At 39.9% G+C, this 27,449-nt stretch overlaps 10 protein-coding genes across 10 annotated transcripts; 4 read left to right on the top strand and 6 right to left on the bottom strand.

Moving 5' to 3' along the window:
• Positions 1-785: 785 nt before the first annotated feature.
• On the top strand, positions 786-1,429 carry PAAG_07457 (hypothetical protein; the record flags this gene model as incomplete). The annotated part of the gene is made up of 5 exons (XM_002790552.2): positions 786-849; positions 921-947; positions 1,020-1,049; positions 1,116-1,206; positions 1,300-1,429. The coding sequence occupies 5 exons, from the start codon at positions 786-788 to the stop codon at positions 1,427-1,429; spliced, it is 342 nt and encodes a 113-aa protein (XP_002790598.1).
• Positions 1,430-7,967: 6,538 nt separating this feature from the next.
• PAAG_07456 (hypothetical protein) lies at positions 7,968-8,373 on the bottom strand (the record flags this gene model as incomplete). The annotated part of the gene is made up of 2 exons (XM_002790551.1): positions 7,968-8,208; positions 8,252-8,373. The coding sequence occupies 2 exons, from the start codon at positions 8,371-8,373 to the stop codon at positions 7,968-7,970; spliced, it is 363 nt and encodes a 120-aa protein (XP_002790597.1).
• A 2,923-nt stretch (positions 8,374-11,296) lies between these two features.
• PAAG_07454 (hypothetical protein) lies at positions 11,297-12,623 on the bottom strand (the record flags this gene model as incomplete). Its single annotated transcript, XM_002790549.2, has 7 exons — positions 11,297-11,401; positions 11,484-11,635; positions 11,710-11,872; positions 11,911-12,055; positions 12,126-12,301; positions 12,400-12,443; positions 12,530-12,623. 7 exons carry the CDS (start codon positions 12,621-12,623, stop codon positions 11,297-11,299), a joined length of 879 nt encoding a protein of 292 aa, XP_002790595.2.
• A 47-nt stretch (positions 12,624-12,670) lies between these two features.
• On the top strand, positions 12,671-12,985 carry PAAG_07453 (hypothetical protein; the record flags this gene model as incomplete). The annotated part of the gene is made up of 1 exon (XM_002790548.1): positions 12,671-12,985. One exon carries the CDS (start codon positions 12,671-12,673, stop codon positions 12,983-12,985), a length of 315 nt encoding a protein of 104 aa, XP_002790594.1.
• Positions 12,986-14,722: 1,737 nt separating this feature from the next.
• PAAG_07452 (leucine Rich Repeat domain-containing protein) lies at positions 14,723-16,639 on the top strand (the record flags this gene model as incomplete). Its single annotated transcript, XM_002790547.2, has 2 exons — positions 14,723-15,459; positions 15,517-16,639. The coding sequence occupies 2 exons, from the start codon at positions 14,723-14,725 to the stop codon at positions 16,637-16,639; spliced, it is 1,860 nt and encodes a 619-aa protein (XP_002790593.2).
• Positions 16,640-17,528: 889 nt separating this feature from the next.
• Positions 17,529-19,066, bottom strand: PAAG_07451 (hypothetical protein; the record flags this gene model as incomplete). The annotated part of the gene is made up of 5 exons (XM_002790546.1): positions 17,529-17,833; positions 17,935-18,223; positions 18,254-18,537; positions 18,693-18,808; positions 18,897-19,066. 5 exons carry the CDS (start codon positions 19,064-19,066, stop codon positions 17,529-17,531), a joined length of 1,164 nt encoding a protein of 387 aa, XP_002790592.1.
• Positions 19,067-19,763: 697 nt separating this feature from the next.
• Positions 19,764-20,317, bottom strand: PAAG_07450 (mitochondrial 37S ribosomal protein MRP2; the record flags this gene model as incomplete). Its single annotated transcript, XM_002790545.2, has 3 exons — positions 19,764-19,826; positions 19,927-20,098; positions 20,211-20,317. 3 exons carry the CDS (start codon positions 20,315-20,317, stop codon positions 19,764-19,766), a joined length of 342 nt encoding a protein of 113 aa, XP_002790591.1.
• Positions 20,318-20,881: 564 nt separating this feature from the next.
• PAAG_07449 (hypothetical protein) lies at positions 20,882-21,594 on the bottom strand (the record flags this gene model as incomplete). The annotated part of the gene is made up of 5 exons (XM_002790544.2): positions 20,882-20,949; positions 21,074-21,124; positions 21,246-21,275; positions 21,352-21,496; positions 21,562-21,594. The coding sequence occupies 5 exons, from the start codon at positions 21,592-21,594 to the stop codon at positions 20,882-20,884; spliced, it is 327 nt and encodes a 108-aa protein (XP_002790590.2).
• An 83-nt stretch (positions 21,595-21,677) lies between these two features.
• On the top strand, positions 21,678-22,295 carry PAAG_07448 (hypothetical protein; the record flags this gene model as incomplete). Its single annotated transcript, XM_015846226.1, has 2 exons — positions 21,678-21,809; positions 21,882-22,295. 2 exons carry the CDS (start codon positions 21,678-21,680, stop codon positions 22,293-22,295), a joined length of 546 nt encoding a protein of 181 aa, XP_015700661.1.
• A 1,009-nt stretch (positions 22,296-23,304) lies between these two features.
• On the bottom strand, positions 23,305-25,926 carry PAAG_07447 (37S ribosomal protein Rsm22; the record flags this gene model as incomplete). Its single annotated transcript, XM_002790542.2, has 1 exon — positions 23,305-25,926. One exon carries the CDS (start codon positions 25,924-25,926, stop codon positions 23,305-23,307), a length of 2,622 nt encoding a protein of 873 aa, XP_002790588.1.
• Between the last annotated feature and the right edge of the window lie 1,523 nt (positions 25,927-27,449).

The raw sequence follows: 27,449 nt of genomic DNA, 5'->3' as shown, positions 1-27,449 counted from the left end.
GCGCACAGATAGAGGATAGGAAGGTGGTTAATATGCAGGGTCGGTTGGGAGATCGTTAGTCTTGGGGGGATAGGTAGGTTAGCGATGTCGGTAGAGAGTGCTGAAGTTACGACGATGTTCTTTCCGAACTTAAATGACAGGTAGACATCTACGAGGGGTTTTAAAGCAATGGTTGGCGATTCAAATATGAACATGGTAAACACTCACGAGCCTAGAAAATCACAGCAAGGTCAAGGTCATTGTTGAAGTGTCGAAGTGAATGGTTGATTTCGCGTGGCTCTTGAGATGCGGGTCGGGCGACAGCAGACGCAGAAAGCAGCGAAGGAGACAGCAAGATGTCATAAAGAGATGAAGAAGGCAATTGTAACCAAAGAATCATGCTAGAAAACAATGCACCTGGTCAAAGGGAGTTGGAACGCACCGTTGGCCAGTGAGGAGGTTGATGATGGGGACAGAATCATCCAAGAAAAGGGTCAAGCGTCTGGAATGTCACGTGAGGCGCTGGCTCCCAATAAGCGAAACGAATGTCCCAAAAGGGGTTAGTCCTCCACTAAGCTTGACTAACAATCATCACGCTGAGTCAGCTCCCGCATGACAACTTTAACTTAGGTAAGCTTCAAGCTCACCAAACGAACAAACGAACCAGGCAAGGAAGAAGCGCAAAAGCTGAGCATTCCGAAGCTCTGTTAATATCCACGTATCTCTTGCCTGCAAGAATAGTCCCTCCCTCTTCGTGGGCCCTCCGTTCTGTTTTCAAAAACAGGCCGTATCAGCCGCCAGCAACAATGCCGCCAGTGATCCCTGCAAGTGGTGGGGGTGGAATGCATGGTCCCTCCGCCTTTGACAAGTGTCAGTCTCCCACTGCTGCATGAGAAATACCCGTTGAAGCTAGAGCCTGACTGGACTGACTTGTCATGTAGTTAAAATGGGAGCTCTGATGGGTGGATGTATGTGCATCATTCTGGTTGAATATGTTTTCCTTCCCAACCTTCCCAATTTCTAACAGTTGAAACTTGCAGCGGTTGGTCTGATCATGGGCTTCATTATGGGTACGTATTACATTTAGAGTAGTTACCCTGAAGCAATCGGATCGAAATAGGCTGATATCTCTCCAGGAACTGTTGCGATATTTCAATACGGTGCGGGACCCAACGGTGTCATGCGAACCCTGGGCAAATATATGATCGGTTCTGGGGCAACATTCGGGTATATAGATATAGTTCCGCTTCCTTTACACCCCCAACATTTCATCATTTACTTTAAAAGACATTTCCCTAATTCTATTCGTTTATCAAACAGATTTTTTATGTCCATAGGAAGCGTTATCCGAACAGACGGACACACCAACTCCAACCAGGTGTGGGCGAGAGCTCGTGGGGCTCCAATGATGATTCCCCGGCAATATCATCCCCGCCCACGACACGATTAAGATGTCAACTTGCTCATGTATCATAGGATAAGGGAGGTGTATCTGGTGGCTACGCATTATTATACCACAATACCACACTTTATGTTCTGTACATTTAATGGGAGCAGGAACCACTTGTCGCTGGATATCTAGCTTCGACAATTCTTGACAATTCTTCACCTGGCGTGAGGCTGAGGGGAATATTTTTCGTATGTACCTTAGACCTCCCAAATCTGAGGCTTCTTGACCCTGGCGTTTGTGGGACGGAATTACTCAACTTTTGTTCACTTTTAAATCGTATCTATATAGAAGAATGATCAAGATATGTTATCTTGCTTCACATTTTGGCGCAGCGTTTTGTCAGGGGTCCTTCGAAACAGCAACGTCAGGAGTTCTCCTGTGGGTCAATGATGCTGTACGCTTGTTTTTCCGATACTCGAGTCTTACGAGCAGAGATAGCTCCGAGGGTTTCCATACAATTTCTTGTGTATATGTGGGGGAGCAACAGTGGTGATTACCGATTCCAAGCGTGGTTTCTAACCAATAACAGAACAGATGTGTCTATTGGTAACTCGAGATACTCTCAAGCTCGTATTCAAGGCTAAAATTGCCTTCACGGAGCATCGTATCTGGAATGTTTAGAATGGGAGAGTCGAGTCATCAGGGAATGGTGCGTTTGTATCCATTTATGAATGGCCAGCGAAAATATAAGACGGCTTCAACACCAACCTCTGCTGGTCTCACGAGCAAAAGAGCGAGCTACTACATAAAATCCCAATGATTGCACTGGTGATAAATGTAATATTCCCAATGACAGATATAAGGAGAGGGAAATACATTTTCTGTACATACATACTCCATCATCCCCAACACCCTTTTCTTAATCCCTTTTCCCACATCGAATGTATGTACATCCGTTGTACAGTCTCACAAATAAGACCTTGGGATTTGAGGCATGTTTGCGTCATGTAAATACCACATCCCTTCTGTATGTAGAAAGTCGGACAAGAAGGAAGAAAGAGAGACAGGCTAGGTAGAATCCCGCTTGAAACAAAACAACATCACAGTGATATAGTTCTTGTCAGGGTTTCCAGGAGATTCTTAGCTAATCACTAATTTGACGTAGTTCCCAACCAGTCAGACACCCAAGTCGACACCAAATTGAAACTTGTATCTAATTTATTAACATACTTACTTTGACGCGTCAAAATACCACAACTTGGCAATAAAAACAAAAGAAACTCTATGGAATAAAGGGAAGGATTGAACTCATGATATTCATCTTGAAAAATAAAGAAATTATCTTTGTTCACAAAGCAGCAAGATTGTATGATATCTTATATTTTAAAAAAGAAAAACTGTGTCTGATCAACATGCTTCTTATTAAATAGACCTCTAAAGCCTTGTCTCACTTTTGTTTTTTCTTTTCAAGCTTCAAGCTGTTGACTAAATTCTTGTTCTTATGAAGTAGTAGTTTTTTTCAATAACTCTTTCATTAATGTGAATTATTCAAAGTCTTCAGTAGGAAATAACTGTTGAAACTGTATTTTTTTGATTTTACAATATAGTTCTTAAATTGTAGTAGAAGTAATACACTTTTCAGAGATCTCTAAAAATGTATTTAATCATTTATTCTAGCTCTTCAATAGTTGTTTAGATGAAAATGAGTAAAATTTTAATTATTTTGAAAATAATCTTAATATTCTGCTTTATAAAGTATAATTTTATATAACATAAAATGATTTTTAAAAGTTTTAATTAATAAGTCTTAAAAAGTTAAAATTAAAATATAAAAAATTATTTACTTTATATAAATATATTATTACAAAAAGCTAAATATATATATATTAAAGAATTATAAATAATATATAAAATAAAATAAAATAATAGTAAAAAATATTTTATTTTTATTTATAAAATTTATAAATCTTTTATTAATATAAAATAAATATTTATTAAAATTAAAAATCTTTTTAATTAGTTTTATTTTTTATATACTATTTATAAATATATTTAAATTATTATAAATTATTATTATTATTATTATTATTATTATTATTTATTTGAATTAAAATTTAACTATTTTATAAATTTAATTAATAATTATAATTTAATATATAAACTAATAAAATTTTATTCTAAAATAATATAATATTTAAATAATTTTATATTTATTTTTATATAATTAAAATATTACTATTAAAGTAATATTATCAAAATAATATTTTTATTTATTAAGATAATATTTTAATTTTTAATTTTTAAAATTTATTTATATATTATTAAATTAGTATCTTTATTATTAAAGTAATATATTTACTATAAAAATAATATTTTAATAATTTTTATATAAAATTTTTTATTATTAAAACTCTTTTAATTTTTATATAATTTTATATTTTTCTTAATAATTTTTTTTATTTTTATATATATTAATTATTAATTTATTTTCAGTAATCAATTTATTATATAAATATTATTTTTTCAATACTAATATATATAAAAAAATAATATATAAAATAATTAATTAAATAATTTCAACTTTATAAAATATATAATTTATTTTATATTTTAATTTAATAAATAATAATAATAATAATAATATAAAGTTTAAATATTATAAAAGTTAAAATATAATCTTTTATAATTTTTTTATTTATAAAAATATTAGTATCTTTAAAAATAATAAATAAATTATTAAAATAATTAGTAATAATAAATAATTTTATATATAATAAATATAATAATATCTTTTAATATAAATTTAAACTTTTAAATTATTTAATTATAGTTATTTTATAAATAATTTTTAATAATAATAATTTATTTATTTATTATAGATATTTTTATTTTATATTTAAATTATTTATTTCTAGTAAATAGTTTTAATAGTTATTAATTATTTTATTTTTATCAAAGTAGTAAGTTAATAATATTTTATTAAAAAAAATTTATATAATTAAAAAATTGTAAAAATATTAATATGAATGAACTAAATATCAAAAGAAATGTAAAAAACTCTATAATTAAAATTGTAAGAGAGTAGATATGTAGATACTGCAAGTGCTATGAAAAAAAGAAAATAGTGATAAATAAAATAAAAGTGAAGAATTGAATAGTAGTTAATCACTAAATCTCTTGAAGAAACTTTGAAGATTTAGAATAATTATACATATGAATGAATAGTAATAGATTTTATCTCTAATTTTTTATAAAATAAAAAATTAGTAATACAGTAGTAATTTAATTCTTCATAAAATACTGATTCTATTTTTTAGAAAGTACTGATTTTAAAGAATTAATTTTTTAAAAATGCTAATTTGTACTGATTCTAAGTGCTAAATCTTGAAATAATGCTGATTCTTTAGAAGATGTTGATTCTAAAATGCTTTGATAAGTAATGTGAAGATAATATAATCAATAAGTGAGTCAGTCACATAAGCAAGTCAGTCACTTTTCATCTCATCTCAGAACAACATTTTCATCATCAAAAATATCAATCACACAAAGAAAGAAAGCCTCTACTCAGGAAGAAAGACTTTTGTAAATCATTTAAATATTTAAAAATAATCAAATTTAAAGTGTATAAGCTATAGTAAAGCTGTATAATATTTTATATTTTATTCTAAATGATCAGATACATAGTCATACAGTATATGTTAACACTTTTTCAAAGAATCAGAAACTTAGTTTTACAAAGAAAGAATTTCTTGTTCAATGAATTCTGATTATAAATAAATGAGATCAGCCTTTTTGAATTATAACTGTATGAGAAATACTCAATCTTCTTCTTGTCAACTGAGAATTCAACTCCTCACTCACAGTGAGTAAATGCTGAGTATAAAACTTTATCAAATATCATAATAAGCTGAAATTCAAGTTCTCACACAAGTATAATTATCAGTAAGTCTTATGTGAAGATTCTAAGATTATCTATGAGTGATTTAGACTCATATGAAATACTATTATGAAGTATGAAATCCTGAAAGATGATATCTACAACTTTGATAAGACTGAGTTTCAGATGAGTGTAATTAAAACTGTCAGAGTGATAACTAAATCTGAAAGAGCTGAGAATCTCAAGCTTGTATAATCTGAAAATCAGAAATAAATGACTGTTACTGCTGAAGTTAATGCAACTGACTGAGTCTTGCATACAATAATTATTCTCAAAGAAAAGATATATCAATTTTGTTGATATGAGACAGAAGGACTATTATGCAACTAAGTGATTGAAGTCAGTGAGAATGACTGAATCACTGACCAGCTGAGCTTATACTAATTGAAAGAGATGTTTAATGAGAAGATTTTATTCTATATGAAGAACAGATATTAACTATTGATTCTAGACTGACATTGAAGTTATGTCTCAATTAAATTTGATTAATTTTGCACTGAGAATCAAATTATTATCCTCTATATATCATTACATTTCTCTCATCTTCTTCAGTCATTGGATGTTAACTGCTTCTCATCTCTGAAAACTGCATATAGACAGTAGATGAAAAATTAAATATAGCTTGAGATCAATCATATTGACAAGAAGAAGATTTTAAGTCTTTATTCTGCAACTCAGATGCAGGCTCTGACTGAGAGCAACATTAAGTGCAGCTTTATGACTGCTGAGCTGATTCTGTACAATTCTGAGTAGATTCTCTCATAGCTTAATATCATAATGTGTATTCTCATTCTCTTAGAAATCTCTTACAGCTCTTAGGCCTCCTGGGTCACAGCTACACCACATAATATACATTAATTAGAGCAGCAGGCTGAGAAAGTTAAAGAATATAACAAGCATTATATGCAGAGCTCACTCAGTTCAATTAATTATGCTCTAAGTCAGCTGATCAAGAAGTGTCAAATGACAATACACAGTGCTACTATTTTAGCAGCTGAAAACAGAGAGTTAAGAACTGCAAATGCTAAACAAAAGAAGAAGTAAGAAAGAGACTGTACATATGTAGCTCAAGAGAGTGCTTTGATAGTTGAAGAAGACTTAAATCACATATGAAAAATCAATAAATAAGAGCAGGGAGTAGTTAAAACTGCTGAGTCATAATTACAAAAATGTGCAGCATTATGATGTAGTGTATATGAGATTATTGAACATACTGCCTGTACATGCTCTAAGTATATAGAAAATAATTTATAATGTAATTTGCTAGTTTTTCTTTATAGTTGAAACTTTGAAGGCATTCTTGTTGTACAGTGAGAAGGAAAGTGACTGACTCACTTATGTAGCTAACTTGCTTATCAATTACATTAAGTGCTTTAGTAAGCAGTGTGATAAGCAGTGTGAGATAAGCAGTGTGAGAGTAAAAAGTTAGTATAAAAAGTTTTGACATCATAAAAATATTATAATTATTAAAAAATATATTAGATAATAATTATAACTCTTTAAAACTTTAAAATTATATATTTTATATAATAAATATTTAATAAAATAAAAAATTAATCAGTTTATATATTTATAAATTTTAATTTTAATTTTTTTTAATATTAAATTATTTACTAAATTATTAATATTTATTAATCTATCTTTTTTTATTAAATTAATTACTATAATTTTTACTAATTTATAAAATTTTTAAAATTAATAAATAATTAAATTAATTATTTATATTGAGTATTAAAAATTTTATAATTTTATGTTTATTTAAAAATATTAAAATTCTTTAAGTTGTAGTTATATAAAAGAAAATAATATTTATATTTATTATTATATAATTTTTAAAATAATTTTTTAAAATTTTAAATTATATTATTATAATCATAAAATTTAATTAAAAATATCTTTAAAATAATATTTTTTATATTATTATAAATAAAATTCAATAGTTAATAATAGTAATAATTAATTAATTTGATAATAAAAATAAAATACTTATAAATAACTTTTCTCAATTTGATTTTATTTTTCTGTTTATTTATTTATCTATAAATAAAGAACAGTACTGAGATAATATTTTATTATAAAATAATAGTAAAATACTAATCAGTAGTAACTAGTGAAAAAAAATTCATAATCTGTTACTATTAACTTTAAAAAACTATTATTTTAAATAATGACATTTAAAAAAAGATTAATAAATTTTTATATTTTAATCTTTTTTATGATTGAGATATATCAAATTATTTTTAAAATAGAATCAACTATGATAAAAATAAAATTATATTTTTTAGTCTTATCAACTTAAAAAAGTTCATAGTAAAATTCATTAATATATTATTTTATAAGCTTTTTGATACTAGCAGTAATAATAACTTGATGAATTGCTTATATCTTAGTATCTTTATTCTTTGACAGATATCATATATCTTCATATATTTATTGACATCTGTCCTTAGCTCATATTAAATATATTTATATTTTAAGAAACTCTTCAGCCTTTTCAATCTCAAAGTGCTCAGCATAACAATCATCATGATGAATTCTTAATAGCTCCTGATGCGCTGCTCCACTGTTCAGGACAAAGACTGATTTTGCAGAGGCATCTCTCTGCTCTAAAAGCCCTTCAGTCAAGTTCAACCCAGGTCCTTCTTTCCTTATGTTCTCTATTCAAGATGCTGTTGAGGTGTCCCTCTCCTGCAGCTCTTTAATGAAATCAAGAAGCTGTTTGATTGAAAGTTTGTAGACTGCTTCATCCTCTGCAAGGCATATTGCAGCAAGACATGGCATGAGAAGTTCATGATCTTTAGTGCCAGCCTCAACTTGAGACTCAAGGACTCTGTCTCCTGCTTTTATGGAGTGCACCGTTGCCTCCGTGGCACTGCCCTGCAGCTCTAGAGTTCTCCACCCCCTGCAGCCAGCTTTTTCTGCAGTGTTGGAAGAGGTCCAGTAACAGGATCTTCTTCCCATCGACTATAGCATAGTCTGAGCGCCTTGACGGCGTGTCAGTGGGGTTCAGCTGACCTGGGCGGTATTGAATATAGAAGTCATATGCTGATAGCACCTTGCTTGACATCTTGTCAAGACTTTCATGTTCATGGTTTGCTCTGCAAAGCTCTGTTGTTTAATGATTTACAACACTTTTTGGATCACTTACTCACGTGATATAGTCTAATTTAGTGCACCATTTCAAACAATGTTGCTTCAACCTTCATACATTTAATATTCAGCATTTCTTCAGCAAATATGAGTGAAAATCAACTTATTTTGGCTATTTTAGCATGAGATCAGCTCATAGATTATCTCTGCAGTCTGGCTTCATTATTTCGCAGACGGAGCAGCTTTGGGCGAGCCGCCGGATTTATAGGAAGATGCTAACAACTGCAATTGAATCTTCCCGTAGGAAAAGCGCGTCCCTTGCAAATCCAAACCAGGTCTTATATGCTGGGAAGATGTTAAGTGTCAATAGATGAGAAAGTTGACAATGACAAGATCCTAAAGCTCTGATTTGAGGTCGTAAGAGGTAATAACACATCTCTTCATGATAGAATTTTATTTTATTTTTTATTTTATTTTATTTTATTTTATTTTTTTTTTTTTTGGTAGGATGCTATCACTTGAGATTTATAGCCCAGAGGAGGTTGAAAACCAAATTCGACGACAACATAGAAAAAGGAGGGATGTATCATAAATCGATAATGCCATCGGACTCTTTTGGGCTTCACAGCACGTCCCATGCCAGGAAAACATGCCCATGCCATTAAACCCATCTATTGTTACCCTTGACGTATGCAATAAAGCTACTTTCCCTTTCTCTGCAACTAGTTTCCACGCTTCCCTTTCCCACCTTGCTGCAGCCTACGTACTGTATCATGATTCATGATGCATGTAATTAGGGGTATAATGAATGGCGAAACCGTACATCCGGCAATTTCCCGGGCTGTCAGGAACTGGCGACAATGCCCGCGCAATCTGGCCTGCAATAACCCGGCCTTGCACTCCGTTCCCAGCCTATCATCAATAAGCTCGCAGTAGAAATTGGCCAAGGCCGGTACAACTTCATTTCCTAGAGCAGCTTGTCAGCAAAATAAAATTTTACAGTTGATTACTGCCACACCTAGTCTGCTCACGCATGCAAGGTCAAACTGAGCGAGCTTTAGCAGGTTGGCAAGTTTAAAAGAAGGAATTCGCTATTTGTGACGATTGCTCCCTTTCAAAGTTTTAAAGTAAAAGTGCGTTTCGAAAAGAAAATAAGTAAAAAATAAATAAAAAATAAAAAATAGTCGAAGGAAAATTAGCAGCTCTTTTTACTTGAGGCTCAGTTCCACTGTGCGCCAAAAAACTTCGCGTGCCGTCTGATCGCCGTGATCAGCAATAATAATGGGGTTGAAAAGTCAAAGCATTAATATTTATAACTCTATTTCCCCTTTATTTTTCCTCCTCAAAGATGAGATGATCGGCGGTGACAAAATTGAGAGCAGCGCATGAATTCCTTTAGGGCTAGAGTGAAACTGGCGCATGAATACGGGATTGAGCTTGTCATACGAGCAGCAAAACATCCACATCTAATGACGATACAATCGGCATATTTAATAAGATATGGCTTCAGAAGCAGGCCCGTGTTTCCGAGAGAAAATGCAACCTGATTTTATTTTTCTTTTATTTTTATAAGCATTGACCATGGGTGAGCCTGCCCTCGGCCCGAAACATCCGAGGAGCCAACGTCAACTTTCAACTTCGCCTTGGTGGTTGAATGTGGTGATGTTATTTTTACACCACGAAGTTCAGATGGATAAGTCCATCTAGCGTGGCTGGAGGAATATGGCAACATTGATGAGGGATATCTCTCCCTGTCCGAGGCAAAGCTGTTAAAGAATAGCAGAGCTTCTTTATGAATGGAGAGATCACAATTCCAAAACAAAAAATGGATGCAAGAATGAAGTTGACAGACAGGGATGATAACGTCATTATTCACAAGTTATCAGAGGTTGCGAATATCAGTTTCAAAAATCAGATTTGAAGGACTTGTCGGCACCCATATCTTTGCAGTTGGAGGCGTCTGCTTTAACTGTCCATGATTTCATGATTCAAAGTATGCTTCGACCTAGGAGCGGAAACCCATAGCTAATGTTACCCATGAGAGAACCTACCTAGCCTTTGCGCCGATTCCAAGAAGCATTCATTCTCTTTCCTTCCTCTGAGCAGGCGATGTTAACTCGTAATGGGTTACAATTGAACGTGGTTTGGCCCACTTTGAAAACCTTGATCAACTCTGATCACATCATCTAAAAAACACACAGCCGACGGAGCAAACATCCTCTGCACATACACCACACACACACTTACTACTTCTGCATCTTTGTTCAACGTCACCGCCCCTATATACCAGGGTTAGGGTTAGGATTACCTGAGTAGCCCTAATTGGACCACAGACCAAAAAGCAAGTTCTGGTGGTTCACAGCCTTGAAAGTACAGCATTACTAAAAATGGACAGAAAGTAATGATCGAATTCTTCATTTTGACCGTGCTTCATTTGCCCCATCGGACCAAACAGAAGAACTAGACGAAAAGGGAGAAGTTGATCGGTCGTTGGGCTTATTATTTTCATGCCAGGAACCAGCCAACCAGGAACTCCGGAGCAGCCCTGAAAAGGTTCGAAGGACCTGAAGAACGACCGGTCGCTGTGATTAGTTAGGACGCCAGATTTAAATTACCGTGAAAATATTTTTGATAAGACACCGCAATCTGTTTACTTCCGTTTTCTTAAGCCCAGCCATTTTCTTCATTCAAGCTGTTCTCGACTGGCCCGTCGCAAGGGATTGCGGAGTGGGGTGGTGGAGGCGTTACGTAAAGCAATGGTGAAGAACTTAGGATAACTAGACCTTTTTTTCTCTGCATCATGTTGATTTTCTCTCTGTTTGTGTCTGGAGAATCTGTTTGTTGTTGTTTGTTGTCTGACGATGATGTCTTATATTTTCGATCTGCCCTGTTCCCCTCCCTTACCTTATATGCAGGTACGGATGTTCTGTCCCAGGCTCTCCAAATTCAATCACGATGACGATATAGACGCAAGAATCTCCACACTTTTTAACTTTGGAGAGTGCCTGCCTGATGGATTCTTCAGTATCCCCCTGTTAACTACCTTGCGGATGATGTTACAGCTAGAGCATGATGATTCATTCTTACAGTGTAGGGAATAAAAGACACAACGCTGGAAGAAACCTGGGGGAGTCCTAGGTCGTCCAGGAACACCATAATATCATTTCTGGCGTCTCGGCGTCGTCTCTGCCTTTGCGCCTTCTGCCTGTCAGATTTTGCCAACGCGAGATGAGACCGTCCTAGCGAAATAGGGCAGATAATATTTTGTCAGCCTTCGTCCAGATGTATTGGGTTGGCGCTGCCCATGAAGCACCTAATTCCTGGAATAGCGTGGACGCTGTCATAGCCAACGGTTCTCCGTTGGAAGGTAACATTGAATTGAGAGCGCATCCGGGTTCAAACCAGGGCACGCGCAAAGCGAAGAGAGGACGGAAGAAAGTGACCATGTGGAATGTGGGGTTTGTTGCGACGGAGCTCTGCATAATAATAATATCCCCTCAAGAATGCCCCCCACCGCCGCAATCTCCCCCCAAATAGCCAATATTTCGTGGAAAATCCGGATCTGGCATGCGGGTGGGTGGATCTGCGAATAATACGGCTGTGCCTGTGTGCCTGGCGGAACCTGGGCGCTGGGTCGGGCGAAAGAGAGCGAATCATCGCTACCCACTATGATTCTTCTGGTTAGTCTTGGTTTGGTTGGGTGGGGTCGAAAGAGTTAATGTAATCTACCAAAATCCTTTCCCCTGTCCCTGGCCAGTTCGTTGCCTTTTTGCCTTGCGCCCGAGTCCGCTCTCCTTCGTCGTGCCTCTCATATACCCGCACGTCTGGTCCCTTGTTACCAGGCGTTTCCCAAAGCCTCCCACGCTCTTTTCTAAAGCACCCCATTTCCGGTCGAGCAGTGCTCTCTACACTCCTTATCAGTCATTCCTTGGGACCACAAACCATCGCTTTGCGATAACCGTTCCTTTCGCACTTGATCTGTTTTCTTTAAAGTAATCTAGACCTTCCAGCGCTTTACTGCAGTCTGCCATTTGCGAGCAAATTTTTCTTCCGAAAAACGTTGCGAGTTCCTGTCCGCCCGTAAATCCCGCTCCTTTTAATCCCTTGCAATATCTATCCCATCCTCGTCGCACGGAGAATCTCCATATCGATATCAATATTCCTTTCTGGTTGCTGTTGTTGTCTGGTGTGAATATCCTCTATAACACGTATCGTCTCGTCATCCATACTCAAAACGTCCAAACGTCCAAACAAAACAAAAAACAACTGCAAATATGAATATCCTCACGTTATTCTCTGCACTCTTCCTGCTCCTTGCGCCGCAACTTGCATTCGCTGATGACGAGAGCACTACAACAAGAACAACCACAATAACCAACACCGTGACAATTACCGTCTTCCGCTCCGCCGGCTCCCCCACCACTGCAGGAAATTCCACTACTTCCACTCCTGCTCCCAACGCAGTTGTGGCTAATACAACAAATGTCTTCCCATTGACTACATCAAATGCTGCTTTGGGCGTTGCGCCGACCGCGTTGCCAATGGTGATGGCTGGAGGTTTCGCGGTGCTGCTTGGCGCAGCTCTGTAAACCCCAGAAAGAAACAAGAATAAAAAGAGGATGGGAGGCTGTTCAGACGAGTGTGAGAGAGGCTCAAGAACGCAAACGCAAGATTATAAAAACCACAGCAACTCCAAGGAAGATCGATTAAGCGTCCGGATTTGGTTAGTTTTTAATCCACTATTATCTTTTTATGATGACTTCATTTCGAAAGATACCCACATCCAGCTCCGTGGAATGTTCATATATTTCATTCTCGATTCGTCTTCTGCTGTCGTCAAGACTCGACTTTTGTACATGCACATAAACCGGCTCCCCGTTTCCAGCCTTGCGCGACCGATCCAACTCTGTATTGTTAATACTCCATCCTTCAAACTCCCATCCTCTCCTCCTTGCTTTCACATCCCTCGTCTTCTTTCCGAAGACCTGGTCTCCTTTACTCAATTTCCATGCTCATGTTTTGAGACACTTGCTTCTCGACGATAGTTCCATTTTATTTTCAAATACCTTAGCCCTTATTTGTGCTCGCCTTTTTATTTTAATTTTATTTTTATAATGATGGATACACAATGGGAAAATCCCCTGCTGTTTTCTCAAGGTTTGGACAAGATACCCCCTTTTACAATCCGAACTTTAGGGATGATGACCTTTGAACGCTCCTATAAATACCCATCTTCACTTCTTCGCTGTCGTGTCAATTTGCCCTCGCAGTTTCTCCACTGCCCACACCGACATGCGCCCGTTTGTTCGTTAGAAACTTGTTATTTTGAAGAAGAACAGAGATATTCTGGTTTACTACCTTTGATTCTATCCATATATCCTTGGCTCTTCGCCTTTTTTTTTTTTTTTTTTTTTTTTTTTTTTTTGATTTTTATATCTTCTACCCCCCTTTTTTCTTGCGTTATTCTCCGAAGCATTTGCTTTGATTTTTGATGTGATACGGTGTTTGCAATGGAAAAGAACGAGAACTATATCCAGGTCCTGCCCAGCGGAGGCGTTTCATTGTTTTTTGTTTTAGACTTGCCCGACCTTTTCCTTTTCTTGTTTTGGTGGAGGGAGTGGCTGTGTTGTATCTGTTGTGGAAACATTTCTATGGTAACCGATTTGAGGGTTTATATTTTATCTCCCCCTTTTACTATTCTTCACTCTTTTCTATTGATAATATCATTGCGTTGCATCCCCTCAGCAACAGTTATGACATGGGTAAGATTCACTGGTCACTCACTCAGTCCCATTTTTCCTGCTCAATGTGAATTCTCCGCTTCGTCACAAGTAGGTTTACTATTCAACCCGGATTTTGAGAACTTCATCAAAAACAAAAAGTAATCGCCCTAGTTCAAACAACGTGAGATATGACTGAGAAATGACGCGTTAAATTCATTAGTAGATCATATCCCACCGAAATTTCATGCTTTCCAATCAGCGCTGACGAGCTGTTGAACCATTGGTCCGTCCCGGTTGCTGTCCCACCGTTTCCTTAAAATGGAGTTGTCCCATAACGTTCAGATAAAGCCCGCTATCGAATGTCGCTTGATCCTTTGATCACTGGGACTTTTCTTAAGGTTCCAAGATGTTGTTGATCGGTGCTTAGTCATTGCCAACCGACCCAAAATCGTGGGTCGCACGTCAAGAACCTGTTTATCTCCTGAACAGAAAGCATTATTTTTTATTTTTATTTTTATTTTATCGCCGTTTGCCGGCACGCAATTGCACTCAATTGAAGCAACGTGCGATACAAACACACAATGAAATAAAAATATAAGTAAAATGGACGACGACTTCCCCCTACCACCGCCGCGCCACTCTCGCCAACGTGCGACCGCTCTCCCTCCCAATCTGCACCATCAGAGTAATCATTTCACCTTCGAGAGCTCCTTGCCTTCAAGTGACCCACCGCTATTCTCAAGTGATGATTTCCAATTATCAACTCTCGAGAATTATCATAATGGCTCGGAGCAGGAGCAGCAGCAATTGAATGCGACGACGCGTCCTGGTAGTCGCGGGAGAGTGCCGCAACTGCCGGTGACGAGGAAACGGCAATATCGGGGGACATGGTGGGGGGAGGAAGAAACAGAGAAGGAGAAGCATGCGGCTGCAGACAAGAAGAGGAGGACTGAATTTAAGGATAAACGCAATTTAGATAGTGGAGTGTGGTTGGCTAGCGATGATTCTGTCGAGTCCGGAATGTGGAATACTTGCGCGTCCGGTGCGAATGGGGTTGGAGGGTTTGCTGATATTTCGCCTTATGGTAAAGAGACTACTGCTTCCTCTACCTCTGCCTCTGCTGCTGCCGTATCAACTGGCAGCAATGGATATGTTGAAGCTAGAGAGCAATACTCGGTATTCCTCCGTGGACCTATGTTTGCGCGCAGTCGCCAAGTGGATAATAATGCACAAGTTGTCCAGACGATGACGACGGTGGTGCAAGAGTCATATCAACATAAGCAGGCACGGAAGATTATTTCGGATTGTCTTGAGATGGGGCATGAGTTCATTGACATCTCGTATGGATATCTCCTATCTCCCCTCTTAAATATAAACATCCATTGATATATATCAAGCAACCTTAATATCGGTTCCATCCCCTCGGGACTCCTCCGCCCAATCTCTCAATTCACCAAGTATCCCGTAATCACCCAAATGGACAAGCCCCGTCCTTCTTTATCCTTTTCCATTTCCAGATCTCCCACCAACTGCGAGCAATTCTTCAGCTCCTTCGAGCCATTTCTCTGCCTTTTCATGACCAACAACCAACTCAAAACCCTAACTGCAGAAGTCTTCGAACTCTCCAACCTCAGCGTTCTGAGCGTGCGGCACAACGAACTGGAACAGGTCCCAGGCTCCATCAGAAACCTGACCAAGCTGCGCGAGCTGAATGTGGCGGGCAACCAGCTCTCTTATCTGCCATATGAGGTGCTGCAGCTCTTGCAGAAGAGGGACACGGAACTAAGGCAATTGACAGTTCATCCGAACCCGTTCGTGATGCCTGATACCTCGAATGTGGCGCAATGGCATTGCCACGTCCGACAAGATGGCACATTTGTGGTAAAGGAGAATGAGGACACGGAGCAAAAAAAAGATAAAATAGTAAATGCAACTCCATCACCCACAGAAAAACCACTAGCAATACCCCTACGTGATCGCATCCCCATCACCATCCCCGTCGCGACAGGTATTGTGAAATATTTCGACGCAGACGGACTCCCTGTAGACGCTCCTGAGACAAATACCAACATCAACATCAATATCAACATCAACATCCCGTTTTCATCGTTTTCTTCCCCGTCATCATTATCACATTCATTTTCACGCACCCCCACCCTCCGCGAGCTAGCTCTACGTGCCTATAACCGCGGTCCAAAAATCTCCCATCTCATCGACCCAGACACCTTCGCCGGCCCCGCGATAACGCTGGAACATTTAAAACGTGCTGAAAAGGTCCGAGATGCGGGCGGGAAATACTGCTCGGTGTGTGCAAGGTCATTTGTGACTGTCCGCGCGCAGTGGGTAGAGTGGTGGGATTGCGAGTCTTATGGGAATATGTCGGATGCTGGTGGTGGTGGTGGTGATGATGGCAATGAGGTCAGTGGGCAGATGCTGAAGCACAGGCAGAGAGGAAGATTATTGAGCCCGCTTCCGTTTTTGAGAGAGGTTTGTTGTTGGGGGTGTGTTCCTGGATTTTGATGAGGGTATGGTTTTAAGTTACGTTGAGAGGAAAGATGTTTGTGTTTGATTGGTATTTTGTTGCTCGTGTACAGAACTACGTAGGAAGGGGTCTTGGTGTGGTCTTTGTGTTTTATAGATATTGTTGACTATTGTGTCCTGCATAGCGGACGGCGCTGATTGTTGACAGATACCACTGCTCTAGTGTTTCAAAAAGATGACAATAGAAGGTGTTGGGGGATTAGATGGGCATTTCGAGCATAGTTTCGTTTCTGGGCAGCTTGTATAGTAATCGTATCCCTTTCTTTCTTTCTTTATTTTTTTTAATTTTTTTTTTTTTTTTGGTTCTTTGGTTATGTCGTCTTAACCTCTGAAATGTGAGCATGTATCTTGATATAGAACTTCTGCAGGATTCAATCTACCTCACTGGACTAAATACCACGCATATTCCTCTTGTTGAAGAATCCATGCTTTGCAAAAGGAACCACCGTTTAAAACGATATTCTTCGCTGCAACAGGGGACAAATCATGATTACATGACTGTGATTTATTTAATTGTTTTTCTTCTTTCAAATTAAATAGGATAGAATTGCATTGCATCAAAGTATTCGTCAGCATGCCCTCCATCAATATCCATCCACCCAGAGCGCTTTATTAAACAGCAAAAAGTTGCGGGAGTGGGTATTTCATTCCAAATCCCATGCTCCAATGAAAGGTTGCAAAAAAAAAAAAAAAAAAAAAAAAAAAATTTAGAGTAAAACTCCATCTTTGCAGCCAACATCTCAAAGGAGAAAAACACCGTCGATCAAGAGAAAACACCCTGTCCACATAGGGTCCATCCAACAACTCAACCCACGACCTCTACTCCCCGCTAATCCAGTGCCTCATCCTCTTCATCCTCCACCTCCTCCTACGTAACAATAACACCAATCTCCTCCAATCCCGGATCCTCAAACATAGAATCCAGCCATTTCAGCATACTCTCCCATGCCCTCGGCATGATACATTCGACATTCAATGCTTCTCCTGAGGAGTAGCAGTTGCAGCCATGCTCATATCGGCCGACGACCGGAGTGTCAAGTGGCTTTTCCGAGAGCAAGTAGGCGCGGCTGCGCGTGGAAATGAAGGTGGCGAAGTCGGGTGGGTGGAGGTGGTTCGTGTCGTGTAGTGGGTTGGTGAGGCAGAGAGAGGAGATACGGGGCTTCCAGGCGCTCCCTGTGTTGGGTTAGAGGTTTGCAACTTGATGTATGGGGTTGGTGGTTGACGATATATGCGCCCAGCTTCGCTGACGGGATACAAAACAACTATATACATACAGTGTTCAGCCAAATAGCGCACAGCACCCAATCCCCCCTCTGCCAACCCAATGACATCAATCTTCACATCCGACGGCGCAAGTTTCCCCAACACTTCCTCAAACACATATGTAATGTGATTCTGCCACGTCTCATTTCCAGGAATCTTATTCCGGAAAGTCATCCGCATTGGCGGCTCGACGGCACTTCGTCTGGGAAGCGCATGCCACATTGGCAGAGAAATAGCCCGTTCGTTGGCGCAGTGCCATACTAACTGGCCGGGATTTGTCAGAATGAGCCCTGTTCCTGGCTGCGGGTTAGAGTTAGTGAGTCTGTTTACATCAGTTTTAGGGTCATTGGAGCAGTTGTTGTTCCCCAGGACAGCAGAAGCAAAATTCACAGCAGAGCCGATGTTGATGCCCTCCTTGCCAATGACGCGATAAGCCCAGATGCCCAATTCTTGTGTTGGTTCGCCAAAAACCACGATGAGGCGGGTCTGGGATTTAAAGGACTTGGAGGTTAGGATGGGGACATGTTGGGAATTTGCTGCTGCGCCGATTGGAAGGCGGAGGGATTCAAAACCTAGATTGACCAGACGAGAGGTGACAATTTCTCGGATACATGCTATTGTTTTCTCAAAAAAAAAAAAAAAAAAAATTATGGCAATGTTGTCAGCCTTATCTTCTCATGCATTGAGATTCTCTGTTTTCTTCGCAGGCATGAGATGCCAGAGGAAATGGTTGAAGTTCTTAGAAGTAGAGGGAAATAGACATGTTTACTATTCATAGCTTCCTTCTGCATCACATTGTAGCGGTCATTGGCATTAATTTTGTAGAGAAAATCCTCTTCTGGGTTTGTAATCATTTTGATCTGGTCCCTTTCATTTATGAAGTATCTATTGTTTTACCGTTAGCCAAAGAAGTAATATGTGGGCGAAAGAATGAAATAAAAACCAAAAAGCAACAGTAACATCTGAAGCATACCCAAGCTGCTTCAGGTCAGCAGGAAAGACAGGATCCTTGGGCAAGGCATCTCTGCGAAAAACAAACATGATGCTCCGTTTGGCAGTGTCGTATAAAGGGCGCAATAGATGCGAGTCAACCAGGAGAAATATGGAGAGGACAGGAGAGAAAAGGAGACGGAGGGTTAGCATTGGAGAGAATGAGAGTGTGGGTCAGTGAGAACGTAAATGAGAGGTATATGTTTGTATTTTACTATAAGAGAAAGAAGACAAAGAAAACGCCCAGCAGGAATAAATGAATGCATGTAGTTGTGTTGAAGAGAATAGAGACAGGGAGGGGATAAGTGAACAGAAAGGCCAGCACAAGCAACAAGACGCAATACAAAAACAAAATTGAATTGACTGCGGCCTGCCGCTTGTTTCAGAATCGGAATTACCTATTTAAGAGAACGAATAGAAAAAAAGAGACACAATCAAGAAACCCAATAGACGGCGTTTGGGCATGACAACTATCCATTTGCTCGAAGCGCGTTACTCATGATGCGAATTGATTGGTAACTAAATGATTGGAAGGATTTGACAGTGAGAAGATGAAGATGCGGAGGGGATCAAAACCGCCCATGGTCGTACTCCTGTTGGGGAACTAATAAACCCGCTTGAAATGAACAACATCAGACACGAAATAGACACGGTGTAGTTATTAACATTCTGTTCAATGGCATGAGTTCTATTGAAATGGATAATGATATGGATCGTTTACATATATTGTCTAAAACGCTCCGCCCTAAAACGCCGGAGGATACCCAATAACAAGACAAGAAGAAAAAGAAAGGCAAATCCTCCAAATGAGTTCCCAGCCCCCAGGTACGCATAGATCCTGGAATATAAATCACCAGCTCGCCTTCCTGACACCCGGAAGATTCCCAGCTAGAGCCTGCATTCGAAATTGGAACTGTACAAGAAAAGTTGCAAAGTTAATCGAGGTAGATAGTGATCCGGATAGTAGTATCCAGTCTGTAGAAGTAAGGTAGGTTGGGGACCAAGACACGTACTCTACCCATCTTGAAATCTCTAAAAACACCTTTAGCTACGCCTCCGGCAATACATCTGTTCTTGATCTGCGTGGGGTTGGTGTAGCAGTGCATTTGGGAGAGCCTGAGTTGCGCCTGAGCGCGGACACGCATGGGCAGAGAGGTGTTGCGGATTAGATAGCGAAGCGCTTGTCTGGATGTAGAGATTCCAAGGGTTAGTCAATTGCTTCTCCAGACATCATGTAGATGAAACGGAAATATGGGAACAGCCCCATGAAATGCGTGGGCATTGGGTAACTATTTACCGTTCGGGCTCGAATTTGTTGAAGACCTGCCGCTTCGTGTGGTCCCGTATGACGCGCGGGTTGACGAAGCAGGAGATGTCCAGCCTCTTGGCTCGAAACTGTGACATTTTTATGATATCTGGAAGATAGTATCCTATCCCTTTCTTGTTCTAACGATGTGGTGGTGGGTTGCGTTCAGGTTGAGTTGGCTGTTCCTTTTATGGATCTTTTGTAGGGAACCAATTCGGGTTAGCGCACGTCCGGGAGGTAGTCGAGTCCACGGATGCGCCGCTCTCTGCACGGGAAGAGTTTTGGAAAATTAAGACGGGAAGAGGTACGAAAAACAGAAGCTATGGAATTATTCAGTGCTTACAACTTGCATTATATTGGTAATTGTTTTGGTGGTGTTCTGAAAGATGCTTCTATTAACGGCAACAAATGCAAAGACGATAAGCGATTGTTCCAGTATGTCGAAGAAAGTCACCAATTGGCCTTCATTGCTCAAGATACAGGTTTGAACAAAACATTCAGCTTTTGTAAAAGGCTAAGAGTAAAATATAAAGAAATTTTGGATGTTCAATCCATCTCTATTCAATATACATCTACAGCGTATTCATTCCGACGGGACGTCCCAAACCGCCCCTAATCAACCGATTCCTGTCCTCCAAAATCAGAATATTTTTCACCCGCATTTAATGCTTCTCCTCAGGCTTTGCTGCCTTCGCGTGGGGGTTGCGCGAATCGTTCTTGAACTCGGGTGCTGTAAACGCGTGATAACGTTTAGCATTTGGTTTTACAGGTTATTGCCGGTGATCGGTTGATATTCGTCTTATCGGGATATACAGGGTCGGGCGAAGGAGTATAGCCCCAAATAAACTACTTACTGTTTATCATGACGTTCGCGAACTCGTTGATGCCGTAGAGGACAATCAGGCCTGGTCCAATGGATTCGGAGTTAGATATTGAATGTTCCCCACGTTCCAGTCATCATTGAAAAGAAATCACTGGAACATCAAGTGCCATGAGACATAGCTAGGGAAAATGGATCAAGAATACCTGCAGCGAAGAAAGGAAGCATTGGCTTGGCTATATAGAAATATGGGTTAGCGGAATGGGTTTGGATGAAATTGGTGCAATCGCGGGATAGATAATTTTCACCTACCGAATGGCGCCGGGTACTTTCGTCCTAGAAGAGACATGTCGAAAATTGTGTAAATGAGGAAACGGCCTTGGTCTTTGCCGGTGGCGAGAGGTAAGATAGAGGGTTTATATGTGATGATGCTTGCGATGATTGCATTGGAGAGTGCCTGGAGAGGTTTTGGATGAAGAGGTTAACCCCAGCAAGCAATAGATCACGTGATATATGAATGACCAGCCCAAGAGTTTGGTTCATTCCGTAGAACATTTGGGCAGTTGAGGTGGAGATGTATACAAACTCCACTTCAAAAACGTTGACCATATCCCTCCAGATAAATAAATAAAAAAGAAATGGCAGCCTCTCTATCATCATCAGTATCCTCTTTACAATCCTCCCTACGATTGCTAGACTCTTCGATCCAGATTCTTGATGAAGGAGTCAACGACTTTCCCCGCTTCTGCAAAGTCCTCCAGACCACACGAGTATGATAAACATCACAGATTTCCATCAGGATAGCATACATGGCTAACATTTATAAAACCAAAAAAATCCAGCACTTTGAGCTCCTCCCCGAACCAACTCTCCGTGAAGCCCAAAAGGCCATCCTCGACGAAATAAACCCAAGCATCGTTCACCTCCTCTCCCTCGCCTCTAACTATATCGACAAGCTAGAACGGCGCGAACAATCACTCAAAGCAAAGTGCGCGTTGCAACAAGGCAGATTATCTCACGGTGATGATGGTGGCGTTGATTGTGGGCGATCTTCCCGGCGGAATAATAACTCTCATGAGACGCTAAGGCCCTTGTCTCATGGACGATCTGAGGCGGAGACAGCTGCAACGGGACAAGCCGCGGAGTTGCGCAGATTAGTGCAGAAGAAGGAACGTTTGAAGTATGCTGTTGAGAGGCTGGAGTTGCAGTCGAAACAGAGAGAAAGGCAGCTAAGAAAGAGTATGGCGGCGCAGTGAAATGGTGTCGCCATTTTAGATAGACGGGGGAGTTTTCAATGCTGATCGAATGTGTGAACGCATGTGTTGTTCGAGAGGAGAGAACACGTTTCTACAGTCGATATTACGATTTGGACATGGTCAGCGGAAAAGGGTCCAAGGGATATCCTCTTTCTCAACGTTTTACATTGCTATGATGGAATGACTACCTACCTGGGAACACGGGGGCTCGAGCAGCCATATTCGCACTGCGCGAAGGATTCAACACGAATGTGGTGCACGTCGCGAACGACACCCAGAGTCGGGCATGTTGGATATCTAGCGGTTACGATCGCGATTCCTTCAACTATCGTGAATGTGAATGAGTCTGATTGCTGCGTCGGTTTCTGTGATTACCAGCTCCGATTTCCCAAGGTTAATGTCTTGGGTAACAATGTACTCAAGAATTGTCGATGTTCAATATTCACCCATCTTATCTGGCTTTATTAGAATATGGCAATTATCAACTGTGTCCTGGTCCGCTTCGTCGTGGTTCTCGGAGAGCGATGCGTACCGTCGAAGACAATGTGTTTCGGATAGGTTTTGTTTGAGATGACAACGCCGATGTTAGATTTAGCGAAGACTGCACGGAGGATTACACCAAGCTTGCCTCTGTATAATTATGCCATGCAATGCAAGAGTAGTAGTCGTACAGAATAGATATTTCTTTCGTTCATTGGGTCCCAACGTGAGAGAAGATTCTTAAAAACCCCTACCGGCAAAGTTCCAGGGCGGGTCTAAGTAACAAAATGCTTGTTTTCATGGTCTATTAGATAAAGGTGACGTGGTCTGCCAAGTCAAACGTGCAAACCAACTATCTAATGAAATCCAGCGATGGCCGTAGTTTCCCTTCTCCATACATATGAGAACAAACCCCAAACGCCGCCAATCCACCCATCCATATGACTTCACCCTACTATACATACCCGCAACATCCACCTCCACCTCCACCCCAACCTTCATTACACATCCCCGCCAAAACCATCAAAAGTCATTTCTCACTTTCGCCTTCCTCTCCTTCGCCTCTTATCTTCTTCACCCACGCCGGGACTTTCCTCTTTTTCTCCTGCTTCTTATTGACCTTACGCTGGCTCTCATACGGATCCAGTCGGCCAATCGCATCCCGAAGCTCTCTTATTCCACTGTCTACCTCCTCCGCATCCTCCTTTTCAACATTTGATGTTGTTCCATGATTAGTACCCATCTGATATTCCTCATGAACCACATTTTCAGCCAACAGCCGCTTGCGCATACGCCTGTTGTGTTTCTTGTCCCCACTCTGGTTATCCACATAGCCTAGCTTGATGTTTCGCGGCGTTCGAGACTTGGCTCCCAGTGCCCACAGGTCTCCCCAGGCAGACTTTCGAGCGTCGCGGTAGGCTTGTTTGCTAAAGGAGCGCGGGACAGTCCATCGCTCGATCTTGCCGTGGGGTGTGCATAGGTCTAGAGTGGAGTGGCCGTGGCGCTTTAAGGGTGGGAGTATGAGTCGTGGAAGGGAGAGATGGTGGAATTTAGGTGCTTCATTCGCGGGAGGTCCCTCAGCAATGCTCTGAGACGATAGGTGTTCAAAGCCTTTAAACGCAGCTTTGGTTGCCTGTTCACCTTGGATGATACCATGGGTTTCTCTCATATCCATGCCACGCTGGACAGCGACGTAACTGAATTTTGCGTCTTCGTGGTTTCTACTTCTTTCTCCCCTGATCCGCTGTAAATACGACGGTCGGAAATAGCGTTGCTGGAAGTGACAGAAATCCTTCCGCGCGATCGATTTTCCCGGATTCAAATACATGGGGCATTTGGCGTGAGTGGTGCATGGGGCTATGATCATTCCCTTGTCTTTCTGGACAAACCTTTCGGCATCGGGAGATTGAATTTGGTTTTCATATTCCGTTGACCCAGGTGAAGAAATCAAGCGCTCGAGGATCAATTCGCGAGCCCCAGCAATTGCTTCGAAACCCCGTTGATGACCTTTTTCAAGAAGGATAAGAACTCCTCCATCAGGGTTGAGAAGGGTCCATAAATTCTCAACATGTTCCTTCCGTTGGTAGTCCTCGCGGATAGGCCAGATAGTGTGAGGCGCAATGATGACGTCGTACTGCTTTCGCTGCGGATGGGGCCGCTCATCAGTTATGGTCGCGTGATCGTGCACGTGTAGATAGTCGGGCAAGCGTGGAAGGAATGTCGTATTTACAAGCAACTGGCTCGCTCGATGTCGCAATGACGTTGACCCTGTTAAGACCGTCGATTTTCCAAATGGGATGGGGCTACCTGGTGGGCTATTGGGAGACATCAACAACCACTCTGCCTTCAACACCTCTCTCCATGCCAGGATTCCTGCACCGCCGCCTCCAGCATCAAGAACCCTTGGACCACCCTCTTTAGTGATCAGGTCGCGAAGCCATGTCGAGCCTAACCTTTTGCGAACCTCAACAAGAACAGACAGAACGGAAGCGTATATTCCTGGATAGAGGACGGCAAGGTAGGCATGGCTTTCTATGTCTGACATCACATGCTGTCTAGCGTCGAGCTGGATAGGGGTTGGGGGAATGTCCTTGGGCAGCGTAGATGTGGAATATGGAAGAGTTGGTCCACCGAAAAGTCTATGGGCTGTTTCAGCAAGATGTTTGTTGGGATACGATGAAAGCATGCGTGATACTGGTTTAGTCATGCTATCATACGGGAGCGAAAGAGTTTTGGACCCGGGCGTGAACTTACCCTCTGTAGTAAGAGGGTGTGCTCGCGGGTCACTGTCGTCAGCACCATTTTCACAAAGCCCTTCTGAATCGGACGAGGAAATGACTTTTCCTCCTAGCATCCTTGCTATCGAGATTGCTCGATCCTCTAATGATAGTTCATCATAGTCCAGTTCATATTCCTCATTATTCTCAAACTCTGAAACTCTTGTAAGGTTGCGTTCACTGCTTTGAACCACTGCAGTATCTGTAGCAAGATGTTCGACCTCAACCCAGCCTCCTTCACCATCACACCGAAGTAGCTGATCTGGCTCTGGCTCATCTTGAGTAATGTTGGCTTCCGCCTCCTCCATTGGCATTGGTTCTCCATATAATGTTTTATATAATCGCATCTCTTCCCCACTTAACATATTATCCGGTACTGAGTCACGAAACCGTTGCCGTATCATGGTAACTTTGGCGGTCAGGTCCGTTTCGCTCCGATGACCAACAATCGCGGTAAGGGTATCCATTAGATCGAGATCTTGGGAGTATATAAGGTGAGAAAAGGCATCGACGAGCTCCAGCTCTTGTAAGCTTTGCACAATATGATTTTCTGTTTGGTGTATATTATCGACCACGTCAAATAGAGCCTCCTTTCTGATTTGCGCAGAGTCATCGACGCCATAGGTAGTGGTGGAAGCAAATCGTTGCAGAGTATCATGATTAAGTTTTCGAACTTCTGTTCCGCATGGGTTTTGTGTGGCGGCAGTGGTTAGAGATCGACTGGGATAAAAATGATGGGAATTCGGCCTGCGAATCTGGGACGTCAATCCCGTTCGAGCTTGATGAATTAGGAGAGCTTGCGGAGATGAGAATTGGCGGATCCAAGCTTGAGAAAATGCTGTGCAAACCTTCGTTGAGGGCCGTTTGGAAAGCATGGCTGCTGGCTAGAGCAGCAACGGCCTAAAGTACAGAATGAAATGGAGGGAAATGAGAGAAGGGAGGAGAATAAAAAGAACGACAGGGACTCGAATTGCGCAGGATGACATCACGTGATAAACTATATAATGCTGTTCATAAGCTTCTTAGATCGCGAATCTGATTGGCTGAGCCAAAGCATTCTGCCCGCCGGCGGAAACTACCCAAATAACTGTGCCACGCGCACTCACCATTAGTGAGTGCGCCCCACCGTAAAAGAAAATATCACTGTAATGAAAATCTTCTGGGTTCACCAATCTTCAAAATTTAATTAATGGTCAACACCATGCCTATCTATAATATAAAGATTATCTATATACTCATTAGAGTGTGTAGAATCTCTGATAGATTGAGATTCATTAATAATATCATGTTGTGGTTGGTTGGCATTTGATTTGAGGACTTTGATCTCAACTGACCATAGAGCTCTATTCCTCTCTTTTATTGATTCCTCTTCCTTATGATGCTTGATCTTGTGATTGGCATTCTTGATAGTGAGGACCCCTCTTACCTGCACCTGCCTGTGGCTGTTTTTGACAATTCAGTGTCTATTCATCAAATAATGAGCAGATAACTCATTTTTTCAATGTGTATTCAATTCTGCCTGTATCAGACTTCTCTTGAAGATCTTATCCAATCACCAGGTCAGATCAGGTATCAGAGTGATTTTCATCTCTTGTATGATCTTATCTGCTGCTTTGATTTGATGATGTAGTTTTATGACTATATTTGAGGATGTCAACTGAAAAGATGCAGTGAAAGGTTAAATCTTAGAAGATGAAGTAAAACTGGAGCATTCTTCATTATTATTATCATAAACAAGCAGCTCTGGGCTGTCATCTATATTATGTTGTCTCAAATGTTGAAGGATTATTTTTTATTTGATTAAATAGATTTTATAATTAGTAAATTCAGCTTTGATAATGACAGGTTTGATGATTTAATGTCAGATACTCTCTAGATTAGTAAGGAATTATCTCTTATCATATTGTTTATATCTGTATTGAGTAGCCTCATTAATCATTTTTATATGATAATGTTTATATTGCTGGAAAAGCATATCATCAAGAGATTGTAATATAATTTATATAAGATGAGAATTCAAATATAATAATGTTATAAAGCTTATATATTGAAGAAATTTTTCAATAAAATGAGATTCATAATTGTCAAGTAGTAATAATTGATAACTATCAACCTGGCATTTCTTAGTAGTAGTATTAAAATATTTTATTTATTCAAATTCAATCTCATCATTAGTGAAGCCAGTGTCAGATATAATGATGATATAATTATCAAGCAGGTTGAAGTATAACTATATATCAATCTTCTAGATGAATTTTTGATTTTATTATAATCAATAACTTCAACATTGTATCATCTTCACTGATGCATTTCACTACTATTATTAACTTACAAGAATATAATGATTGTATGACAGAATTAACACCTTGATAGGCAGTTATAACTTATTGCTCATAGT

The sequence above is a fragment of the Paracoccidioides lutzii genome (assembly GCF_000150705.2).
Source record: "Paracoccidioides lutzii Pb01 unplaced genomic scaffold supercont2.24, whole genome shotgun sequence".
Lineage (NCBI taxonomy): Eukaryota > Fungi > Ascomycota > Eurotiomycetes > Onygenales > Ajellomycetaceae > Paracoccidioides > Paracoccidioides lutzii.
This window is presented reverse-complemented; position numbering and strand designations above follow the sequence as displayed.